At 51.2% G+C, this 12347-nt stretch overlaps 2 protein-coding genes across 2 annotated transcripts; both read left to right on the forward strand.

Moving 5' to 3' along the window:
* Positions 1-580: 580 nt before the first annotated feature.
* Positions 581-3032, forward strand: CALHM1 (calcium homeostasis modulator 1). The gene is made up of 2 exons (XM_051616764.1): positions 581-1129; positions 2565-3032. Exons 1-2 carry the CDS (start codon positions 581-583, stop codon positions 3030-3032), a joined length of 1017 nt encoding a protein of 338 aa, XP_051472724.1.
* A 5483-nt stretch (positions 3033-8515) lies between these two features.
* On the forward strand, positions 8516-9692 carry CALHM2 (calcium homeostasis modulator family member 2). The gene is made up of 2 exons (XM_051618346.1): positions 8516-9058; positions 9144-9692. Exons 1-2 carry the CDS (start codon positions 8516-8518, stop codon positions 9558-9560), a joined length of 960 nt encoding a protein of 319 aa, XP_051474306.1. The 3' UTR covers positions 9561-9692.
* Positions 9693-12347: the final 2655 nt, after the last annotated feature.

Genomic DNA, 12347 nt, shown 5'->3' on the forward strand with positions numbered 1-12347 from the left:
TTGCATTAGATGCTACAGGGACAATGCAGATATGGAGGGATGGGGGCAACTCAGGCATCCCACTTTTTCCTGTGCACCAGCACTGCAGAGGTGGGGCATCCTATTCGGTTCTGGGAGGAGCACCCACCTCCTGAATTTGCAAACAAGTTCACAGAGGCTGATCAGCCAACTCCCCTTTCTGCCCAAGGCACAGATTGCTCTGGGGAGGGCACAGCCATGGTAACACCTGCACACTCCAGCCAAGGGGACTGGTGACTGAGAGATTGCAGAAATGGGGTCATGGAGAAGAATGAAGGCAGGTTTAGCAAACCAGGAACAACCCAGGTCCCACAGACCCAAAGAGCAGAATGAAGGAAATTCTGAACTTTTGAAAGCAGCAAAATCAGCAGAAAAAAAACCAAAAGCCACAAACTTTTAATTTTCTGCTTTAAATATTGGGGCTGTAAGAGTGTGTAAATGAATCAGGGAACTGCACAGAGACTTGTTGATGCCCATCTTCAAAAAGGGATACTGAAAGAATGAAGTAAGCTGAGGCTCCATCTTGGGACCCCAATGGTGGGAAGAATAACATCAAGGGAAAATGGACAAGTTTCGGATGATCTTCCAGTTCCTCCAGTCCAACCAGGAATCCTTCATGACTGGCATCTGTGGGATCATGGCCCTCGCCAGCGCACAGATGTACTCAGCCTTTGATTTCAACTGCCCCTGCCTGCCACGCTACAACCTGGCCTATGGGCTGGGCATCCTCCTGGTGCCCCCCTTCATCTTGTTCCTGCTGGGCTTCGTGCTGAACAACAACGTCTCCATGCTGGCGGAGGAGTGGCGGCGGCCCCAGGGCCAGCGAGGGAAGGACCCGGCCGTCCTGCGCTACATGTTCTGCTCCATGGCCCAGCGGGCCATGATCGCCCCGGCCGTCTGGGTCTCGGTGACTCTGCTGGATGGCAAGTGCATCACCTGTGCCTTCTGCACTGCAGTGCCCGTGGAGACCCTGGGCAATGCCAGCCACCCCCGCCTCTCCCACGGGGAAATGAAGCAGATCCTTGCCCGCATCCCCTGCAAGGAGATCTACAATGGACAGGAGCTCATCGCCAACGAAGTGGCCATCAGGTACCTGCGCTGCATCTCACAGGTAAGAGGCATCACGGCTGTGCCCTTGCTAGTGGCCTGGAATTAGGCACTGCCAGGATTAGCTCTTTCCTTGAGGGAACCTCCTTGATTAAATTAAGTTGCAGGAGGAGAAACTGGTGATTTCACAAGGATGTAAGATGTTCAGCTCCAGAGACTACACCTCTGACCCAGTGCAGAGAGTGAGGTAGGTCATCCTGATAATTCAGTCCCCTCCTACCTGGGCAGCCTGGGGCTGCAGGACAGCAATACATGGCCAAGCTGTATGCAGAGATTCATTTAGAGCATGTTCAGAAGAGGCTGACGTGAATGTTACTGCCTGGCTGGTGGGCTGTCAGCCCCTCCCATAACACACCAGTTGCCCACAGTAGCTCTTGCTGCTTATTATAATGTGTGGAAGCCATGGGCTGATAACCATCTATGCTGCTTGCCTCTGACATTTGCATAAAAACAGCCAGTGTGTTTATTAACCATCCTGGGGAACCACAAATGAAAAAGTGCCACTAACTGCTTGTCCTGTGCTTTATTCCACTCGAGCACTCTGCTTCTGGCCACACTGGAAACAGGATGATCTGATCTACTTTGGTCATTCATGTACTCCTGTTTAAAAGCAGCTCCTGTCCCTGATCTCCTTGCGGCAGACAGGAATCATTATCACCAATTTAAGAGAAACAGAGGCATGGGGACTTCTCCAAAAACATACAGCAGATTTTCCCAGGTAGACCCCTGGGAAAACTGCTGCTATTACCAGCTGCTGGGAATAACTAGGAGCTTCAAAATAAGAGATGCCACCCAGATAACCCCTCCCAGGTGCATTTTCAGGGGGCTGCATTTAGAGCAGGGTTCACCCTCGTGAGCTCTGCCTGCACAGCCCAGCAGCATCCTGAGCTGAAACTGATAGTGAACTAGCCAGACCAGTCCCAGCTCTGCCCTCGGCTCACCCTTCCTGTCAGATCCCATTAACAGAGGATCCTGTTGCCACTGCTCACCCTTGATAGATGTCATGAAGTCCAACAGCTCAGAAAAATTATTAGACAGCTGCATACACCCCGGGAGTATCTGGAACGACATTAGCTGCGATTCAGAAGACACTGACTATCCTAGACCAGGCAGTAGTATCAGAAGGAGAGCTGAGAGGTCAGTGCAGGATTCAGTCTGGTGTTACGTACAGTCACTGCATGCTGATGCTATGCAAAGTGAGAAGTAGGGAGCTGCTGCCTGTGTGGGTGCATTAAACAAAGTTTCAGCACAGATGCACTGACACAGTACATAGGGTCTTCTCATCCAGCTTTGCTATGTAAATGCAGCCAAATGTCAAATAGCCCAAAGTGGAGCCAGGCTTGTTCGCAGCCTGAGGGGCTTCTGCCGACTGGTGGGAAGTGCCAGGCATGTGCTCTGCCTGCCTGTGATGGGCCTGGGTTTCCTCCTCCTCCCTGCAGGCTCTGGGATGGTGCTTTGTGCTGCTGATGACCATGCTGGCTTTCCTGGTCAGATCCCTCCGGCCCTGCTTCACCCAAGCTGCCTTCCTGAAGAGCAGGTACTGGTCCCACTACATCGACATTGAGCGCAAGCTGTTTGATGAGACGTGTGCCGAGCATGCCAGGAGCTTTGCCAAGATCTGCATCCAGCAGTTCTTTGAGGGCATGAGCACAGATCTGGTGACAGTGAGTTGCCACCCACACAGGAAAGACCCTGCAGATGTGGGGGAAGCCGCTGAGAAACTCTTGGGTATCACCGACCGGGGCACTATGAACACGGCCCTGAAGAGCTGGCACAGATGCAAGCCCCCACTGCACCTCCACCCACCTGCCCTCCCCAGCAGCAACGGCTGGGCAGGGAAAGGAAAGCCCCCCACACACTCTCCTGCACCCCGAAGAGAGACTGCTGCCTACTACAGCCGGGTGTGAGGGCCACAGGGCCACGCAGAAGCAGAACCATGCTTTTGCAAGAGGGCAGGCAGGTCCAAGCTGGGCAGTGGTGAGGCCCAGTGCCATTGGGCCTGCAGGGCCATGGGCACACAAAGGGCTCAGCTGTGCCAGTGTGATTCCATCTGCTCCCATATCCAATCCTAAAGAACTGGTAATTCAGGCAAGGAGTTGTGTGCTGAGCAGGGCAGCCATCCGAGGCCATGATGGACAAACCCCAGGGGTGCAATGTATCAGCCAGACCGAATTGCCACGTGTCCCAGACCACCAGGCACCAGGTTTATGTTCTGGCAGTTGCCAACACAGACAGTACCAGATGTGCAAACCTTCCTTTCTTTTACCACATGCTCAGCACCAGGCAATATGTGTGGGTTTAGGCAGTATTAAAAATCCCCTGCTGGGAAAACAAGCTGGGGGTGCCCCTTTCTCACATCAAGCTGTGAAACTCCCAAAGTCTCCCCCTTACCTCTGCACATGCTACATCCCCACTGACACACAGATTCCAATCCAAGAGAAACTTTTAAAAAAATTTGACCCAAGCAACAAGCTAGTGAGGGGGCATCCCATAAGACATATGGGATAGGAATGGTGTGGTTTGGTGTCAAAGGTACTGTTCTGTGAGGAGCCCAGAGAGATGCTCCTGGAAGTGGTATCTAGACAAGGAGAGCAGCTATCACTCAGCACCATAGAGGGTGGGGGCCCAGCTGACTCCCTGCCAAGAATTTGCTGAAGGAATTTTTACCTGGATTCTGCCCTGACACAAAGACTGATGATAAAAAACTTCCTGAGTGTTTGTTAAATGAGCCAAATAAATAATTCAGGCTCACTGTGCTCTGTGCTCAGGCACAAAGATTTATAAAAGCTATTCACAAAAGCTGTTGGTGTTTCTTTATTTGTATGTAATGGAGAGGACTGCAGGGGCCCTGGGCCAAGCCTGGCGTGCTGAGGCCACACGAGTCAGACCATTTGGCTCCTGCATGTCAGCCAGTGGCAAGCCAGCCCTGGCCCTCAGAGGAGAAGCTCCACCAACTCTACACCATACCAGGTGGCTGCCTATTTCCACAGAAACTGAGGATGACGGGATGCAGGCCCTTGAGGTGACTATGGACATTGCAGCCCACCACAGACATTCCCTGGTGGCCCTGATTTCATTACCAATACACAGAAAGAAAACCACTTTTGAGGGACAAGTTTTACCCCTGCCGTGTCCCTTCTGAAAGGCTCATTCCCTTGAAATTTCTGCTGCCGCGCTCTTGCTCAAACCAACTTATTAGAGCTGGCTGGTAACTGAGGTGACTGGCGCTTGCATAAACCTTAATTATCTGTGCGTAACTCCACAGAGGCTGTGGAGAGAGGAGAACAAAGGGCCAAAATTGTGAGGAAATTCTACGAGCTGCTAAAAGAGAGCTTTAGCAAGCCTCTAGTCAAGGGCAGGCTGAATCTGGCTGACTCCCAGGAGAAAGGAGCATGACACAGATTTATCACTCACCTTCACACCCCAAACTGTAATTAAGGCACCTGCCCAGAAATTAATAGGCACAAAACCTGATTTACAAAGCAAAGGTGATTAAAAGATAAAGGCGGTTTCCACTCCTGTTATTTGCAGTTCAGCACTGTGAATGGCTCACCAAGAAAGGCATGTTTGGAGTCCCCACAACAGTAAGCATCATGCAGGGCTGAGAGACTCCATAGGGAAAGCCATGAAGATACTGAAAAAACAGTGTGCATTTGGAAAGAGAAGCTCTTGCACTTTACATTTAGACTTTTAGGATCAGCACTTTGGCCCCATGCAGAAATTTCAGCAGCAGCAGAGAATCCCTGCAGAGCAGGCAGGTTATCCTCTCTTTCCTGAATTTTGAGGACATCTTTCATCACCTCTGGGAGAACAACCTCTAAGGAGAGAGAGAAATCCCCTGGGATTTCAGCTGGGCTCTGGTCGCAGTGCTGAGCCCCGTCAGCAGCAGCCCCCTGGGCACAAGGGGAGCCTTGGGGCCCCCAGCCAAGCCAGCAGGCGCCAGGCGAGAGGGGAGCCAGCCCTGAGCTGGCGCGGAGGCATGGGAATGCCAAGGGGTGCGCTGCACCCATACACCTGGGAGCTGCAAAAACCCATCTGGGGACCCCAGATCTGGGGATAAGGAGGAGGACTCTGTCCAAAAATCCCAGCTGAAGTGCCAGTGCTGGACTGAGTTTAGCTTTGCTCAGCTTTGCTCTGGACAGAGGGGAACGTGGGTGTTGCTGAAGATTTGCCTGTGCTGAAGACATCCTCGGGGGAGGGCTGAGGGATATGAAAATGAGGAGGCTGAGAAAAAGAACGGGGAGGGCCTCCAGCCTCTGCAACTGGCTGGGTGGGGGCTGGAGCTGTGGGCCAGATGGCAGGGGGGAGGGAGGGACACAAGAGGAAAGTGAGGCATGCTCGGCTGCCTTGCAGGCATCGCTCTCCCGAGGAAGCAGTGAGTGGAGAAGCCAAGGGGGCAGGAATGCACCACATTTGCCAAACTGCAGGCTGTGCCCAGCCACACACACATGGTTCCCCCAGCCCCACTCAGCCCCCACCACCATCCACAGTAGCCCCTCTGCCGAGTTCCACGTGACAGCAAACCCTGGCTGCCTTGCAGAGCTCATAACAGCAGGTTCCTGCTTCTCCTGAAAACCCAGCCAGGCTGGCCTCTTCCCTGCAGGCTCAGCCAACTCCCACGAACTAAAACAGAAATTCTTACACCTTCACGTGGGACCATGCATGACTGAATCCCCTAGGGACCATGGGGGCTGCATCCAGCCCCCAGCCTTGGGGTCTCCAGCATTTCCCCTTTGCACCCCAGCAATGCACCCCATCACTCCCATCCTCCAGGCAATCCCTGGGCCATCCCAGCCAGCCTTTGCACAGCTGCATCTCAGATCTGAAAAAGTACGATGTGCTTTTTCCAGTGACTCATTCTTAGTCTTTCCTTTTCCTTTTTTTTTTTTTTTTAAAGGCACAACCACAGACTTACACCCAGCAGAATCCAAGCGCCTGCTCTTAGCCCCACCCAAGCACAGGGCCTGAGAACAACCTCCTCCCAAAAGCTGACGGCACATTGCAGACTGAAAAAGGAAGCTGCCAAATTCTAAACGTTGTTTTCGTCAGCTTTCGCTTCACCCATCAGCCTGGTCTGAGCCACATCCCCACTTCTGCACAGCCCCACATGCTGCCGGGAACCCCCCACAGACGAAGCAAAAACCATAGGAGGAGCTGAGAAGACTCCAGAACTGGTTTCAACAGCTTTTCAAGTAAGTGAGCACATTTTTTCTTGTGTGTTTTGGGGAAAAAAACACTCTAACCAGCCTGCTACAATCTACTTCTCCCCTCCTGCACACCCCTCTCTCTCCCAGACAGGCACCAGAATCCCCAAACAGAGGAAGGGTATCCCCCTTTGCCAGCTCTTCTTTTTGCTTTGATGGTTGCCAGGCACTGTCAGGAAGGTCACAGGGCCTTGTTTATCAGGGCTAGTTGCTGGTAACTAATAACAAGGTTTTGAACCCCATACACTAAAACAAGATTGCAGGTTTAGCATCTGGCCGTAAATGTGGAGTACCACAAAACATAGCAGCCAGAGCTGGGGCCCTAGCTCCCCATCACATGCCTGCAGTTTCTGGCTGGTCTCTGTATTTTGCCAAGGGAGTTTTGCATAATGAAAATGGGGAAAATGCAGGAAGACATTATGGGCTGCTTGTGTTTGAGCACAGCAATATCACAGCATGACTTTAAAGGGATTGCCATGGGTTAGACACAGCAGACAACTGAGGCAAAATTTCTGCCCCCTCTCCCCTCCATTGTCCCACATAGGAAGAGGATAAAACAAGATCTGGTGGAACAGCAGATGAACTGCAGCACAGGAGGGATTTAAAGCACAGGGCACGAGCACGTCTTGTATAAGAGACCATAATGATTAAAGTTCCTCCTCTGCATGAACATTCCCACAGCTAGGGCTGGCCAGGGGAAGCCTTGCTGTGAGATGCCATCATTGGGGCAGATTTTGGGGCGGCCCTGCTGTGGGTCAGCCCCAAATGTGCACTGATGCTGCAAGCACTGTGAAAGCTGCCAGAGATGGCTACTCAGGTGCCCGAGTCCTTCTTGTCTCCAGCAAACCCCAGTGACAGCAGTTCCCCTGACACCAGCAGGTTTTTTCACAGGGGTAAGGGCTCCCAGAGCCAGCAAGGTGCTCAGGGTTTCCTGAGATGAGACCCTGTGGGGATGCAACACAGATGGAAAGTAAACTGAGGAATTAATTAAATGCATCTTAAAAGTGGCATGGGAGAATGGGCATCACTGCAGAGGGTATGAATGGATACACTCCCCAATTATTTCCCTGTCCTTCAAAAAAAAATCAGGATACATGCTTGTGGCTGCTTGGTCCCGAGTGCCTGCAGCCCACACAGCCCAGGGCCAGCCCTGCCAGTGGGGCTGGCATCCCAGTATAACTAGTGTTGTACTGGGAGAAGGGGCTGGGGGAACCTGCGCAGGGCAGTGAAGTGTTTCTCTGGCATCCAGGTGAGCAGGTCAAGGGTCTCAATTTCAGCCCAGCGGTTAGAGCCTGAGCTGGGACTGCAGGCCAGGACAGGGTGCAGTTATGTCAGACAACTCTGTGAGAGGAGATCATCCTGCCACACCTCATCCTATCAAAAACTCTTACATAATTGGTGACCCAGCTCTATTGGCATTTGGTGTTCATATCCTGGGTCATCAAGCTTCCTTTCCCAGAAAGTAACTTCTGTTGCAGGTAGCAACCACCCCTGAGCATCCCCTCACCACTGACAGCAGAGGCTACTCCTGCCTGATCCTCTCCATCTTGCTACCCCAGATATGCTGGGCCATCTCACAGCACTTCTTGCTGCAAGCCTGAAGTACCTTTGCCTGTTACTAACTCACCAGGTCTAGAGAGTGAGGTAAAACCCACAGCACTTGCACACGTGTGGTGTACACATGGACTAGCATCAGCCAGTGGCAGGATTGGGGACTCATTCCAACACCAGCACTTCAGTCCAGTTTCCCCAGTAATGCAGCGTCTTCCTTTGTTGCAGGCTTGGGAATATCATCAAGTGTCCAGCAACAATGCTGACAGTAATTGTGTCTGTGGGAGGTGACTAAAACCAAAGAGAAGGAAAGACTACGAATGTGCAAATGACAGCTGTCCCTTTGGTAATCTTTGCTGCAGAGAAGCTTTTGAAGAGCTTAGTGGGAAAACGAAATGACTGAAGTTTCACATGTTGCTTAGGCTGAATACCTCTTCTTCTTTTGAAGTATCCCTGGAGTCAGCAAGCAGCTCCAGAAGCTGGGATGCCAGGCAGGAGGAAGGGACAGCAGTGAAGGTGTCGTGGTCCTGGAGCAGCCCCCTTGCAGTCCAGCCAGCCCAAGGCCATTTCACCCCACATCGGTGTCTCCCTAGAGCCCTGCTGCAGTACATCCCTCCTCTTGCCCCCAGGACGAGATGGCTGCCCTCATCGCTGAGAACTTTCGCTTCCTCTCCTTGTTCTTCAAGAGCAAAGATGTAATGATCTTCAACGGTTTGGTAGCCCTGGGCACAGTGGGCAGCGAGGAGCTCTTTTCAGTCGTCGCCTTCAACTGCCCCTGCTCCCCTGCCCGCAACTACATCTACGGGCTGGCTGCCATTGGCGTCCCAGCCCTGGCTCTCTTCCTTATCGGTGTCATCTGGAACAACCACACCTGGAACCTGGTGGCCGAGTGCCACAAGCGTGGCATCAAGAATTTCTCTGCTGCTGCCACCTTCCTCCTCTTCGGCTCCATCATGGGCAGGGCGGCTGTGGCACCTGTCACCTGGTCGGTCATCTCGCTGCTGCGCGGGGAGGCTTACATCTGCGCCCTCAGCGAGTTCGTCAGGCCATCCTCCCTCGACAAGTTCCCGGCTGATTACGGGGCCGAGGTGCTGGCCAGGTTTCCCTGTAAAGATGTGCCAGCAAACCTCACCAAGTTCAGAGATGAGGTGACACGGAGGCTGAGATATGAGTCCCAGGTAGGCATGCCAGAGAGAAAGCCTCATGGAGTGGGTAAGACCACTTTGCCATGTGTCCTAACGCAGCCTCTCTCTTCTCTCTCAGCTCTTTGGCTGGCTACTTATCGGCATCGTCGCAGTCCTGGTTTTTCTCACCAAGTGCCTGAAGCACTGCTGCTCTCCACTCAGCTACCGTCAGGAGGCTTACTGGGCCCAGTACCGCTCCAACGAGGACAAGCTCTTCCGACGCACAGCTGAGGTCCACTCCAGGATCCTGGCAGCCAAGAACGTGAAGCAATTCTTCGGCTTTGTGGCACTTGACAAGGAAGAGAAGGAGCTGGTGCAGGAGTTCCCAGTGGAGGGTGTCCAGCCGAGCCCCCAGTGGAACGCCATCACAGGAGTCTACATCTACCGAGAGAACAAGGGCTTCCCCCTCTACAGCCGGCTCCACAAATGGGCCAAAGGGGTGGAAGGGAATGGGCCAAGCCCAGACGGCCACGAAATGCTCTTTTTGGCTTCCTAAGACAGAAGGATGCTGTGAGCAGTTCCCCAGACTGTCTGGCAGGCCTATCGGTGTCAGTGCGCAGCTGAGGGATTCACTGGGAATATCCCTCTCGGCAGGATTACTTCTCTCAGTGGGTAAAACAGGATCAGCAGTCCCAAGGTAGAGGCTGATAAGCAATGCACTGAGCTGGGGAACCCCTTTTTCAGAGACAGTCATCTCACTGCTGCTCCCCGAGGGACAAGGGAAGAGCAGACTCACAGCTCACCTTCAGGCTGCCAGTGCACCCTGCCATCTAATGACCAGCAGAAACCTCAGGGAGTGAAAGGTGGGCACAACATTTCTAACTGTGACTCCTGCAGTCCCACTCATCTCTCCCCACCACCGGGTTAGCCTCAGACACCCTGCACACCTACTAGTTGTTTTTTTTTAACACCAGTATCTTCTATGCAGTTGTGCAGTGCCTGCTAAGCAGGCAGGTACCAGAGCACTTTACAGGTATTACAGCTCAGTGAAAAGAGGGAAGCAGTGGATAAATGCCTGTGGCAAGGGGCATGCAATAGTACCTTGGAAGGAATGGGTCCATCATAGAGCGGCACACCAAATAACTGAGAGACTAAGGCAGAAGGAATCACCAATATTCCCTGTATTCATAAAGACACTGTAATTACCAGGTTGGAATTTGGGTAGGACACCAAACTCCCTTTGTTCTTATTGAAGTGCCTGGCAATTTCTAATGAGCCCAAAGGGTCACAACCATGAGTTTACAAGCCCAGAAGAGGGCACCATCAGCAGAATAGCTTTCAGGAGAGGTGGCAAGGGGGAGGCTCAGATGAAGCAGTACCTGCATAGAGCCACACCACTGTAAGCAGCTCATTGCATTCCTCACCCAACCATCTGAGAGTCCTCCTTGTTTGGGTTGCAAGTTGCAGCAAGACCTCAACCAGAATTAGTTATGTATATATATACATATACACATATATATAGTGTATATACTATATACTTAGCTGTATTAATGAAGCATCTCTCTTTGAGGGAGAGGGTGGAAAGTTACCAGCCAGAAGACCACATCACATGCACCCATCCACTGCAGTGGGACTCCAGCCTTGCAATGATGAAGGACAGTAGGAATAGGACAGGGGGAAGCAGCCCTCCTGCTACCCTTCTGCCACTGAACTCCTGTAAACTCTTTCCACTGCCTTAAATGGCCCCTACAGCAGGGCCTCTTTTATGGACTTGACTGTAGTCTGAGAAAGCAAAACCAGAAAAGTGTAAAATTATTGCCCTCACCATGATGATGTGCTGACTATGGCTTCAAAGGCTGCTCTTCTTGCACCTTGCAGGCCCATTTCTCCTGAGGGTCAGCCCTACATACCCAACGGTGTTTCAAGAGTTGGCAGGACAATGAAGTTTGTTTTTCCACTTGTACTGCTTCTCTATAAGTACAACTTCCTTTTCCACTGTGCTGTTTACCATAAAGCCTTAACTTGTTAAAAAAATTACTCAAACTCACAGAGCTGAGAGGGGCTCACACACAAGGAGATTTGAAATAAATTATTAAATGGGTTATTTTTCATTGCCTTCTGAGTTTTCAGGGGAGCACAAAAGGCATATTTTAATATTCTCTTTGAACCAGAGGACTGGGAACTTGTTCTTTCTCTTAAGTCTTCAGATCCTCTCCTATTCAAATGACTGTAGGATACAAAGTTTTAAAGTATTACCACATAACAGAAGTTAGTAATACTGATTTTCAGTGACTCTTACAATGAGCAGCAAAGATCTTGTGTGTCATGATACACAATTGCAGCAAAGGAAAGAAAACATGTTTAGAAACCTTTATACAAATATGCTCCCTTGCAAGAAAGAGCTGGAAGCTATTCCTTTACATAATGAGGCAGGAACACTGCTTAATGAACAAGGCATCACAAGATCCCTTCTCTACAGATTTGCCTTGCACTTGTGGAAAGGCTGGCTCCCAGCCTCACCATCAACTACTCTGCAGGAACAATCAGATGCAAGCTAAAGTGAAATTGCATTAACTTGAGATGAAAGAGTTCATTTGCATTTCTTCATGTTGGCCCCCAGGTGCAAACATGCCACCCCAGCACATGCATGGTAACTTGCTGGAACAAAGCAGCATGAATATATGCCTGCTCATCTTACTTCTTTACTTTCCTTGCCTCCCTCCTTGATAGCCTTAGTTATTCCTTTGAACCACCTCCACTCCAGTTCCTTCTCATCCCTTTCCCTCATTTGGAGGAAACGGGCAAAACACGTAATATTTGGGAATTAATTTGTTTATCCTAAGAATAAACCATAAGCACAAACTAGTTTTTGCTGTTTAGTTCCTTCCTCTTCCCCATTAACCCCAGACACTTCCCATATGCTGGGAGGGGCTATGGGCATATCCAGCTTGTTTTCCCTCCCTGTTGTTGGAGGGCATGTTTATGTGGACAGCTGATAGCAAGTAAGCTTACCTCACAAATATCCCTGCAGTTTCCCCAGTGACAATATGAGGGATATTAACCCACATGGCTCTTTACACCAGAGCAAGCAAGCGGGCTAGGCTGCTCACTGAAATGCCAAGAGGAAAGCCAAGATGCTGGTCTTCCTGGCGTGCCAGATCATGCAGGCTGTAAGCTCACACACTCTATGCTTTTCCTAGAGAAGCAAAACCAACTCCATCACAGACCAGCCTCTGGGTTGCCAGCTAGGGCATACTTCCCAGCCAGAAGATGGGTTCAAACCAGGCTCCTCCAGTATGAAGAACTACACACAGGTGTTTCATTTTTCCTGCTGACTACTGTA

Source organism: Apus apus, chromosome 4 (assembly GCF_020740795.1).
Source record: "Apus apus isolate bApuApu2 chromosome 4, bApuApu2.pri.cur, whole genome shotgun sequence".
Taxonomy (NCBI): Eukaryota; Metazoa; Chordata; class Aves; order Apodiformes; family Apodidae; genus Apus; species Apus apus.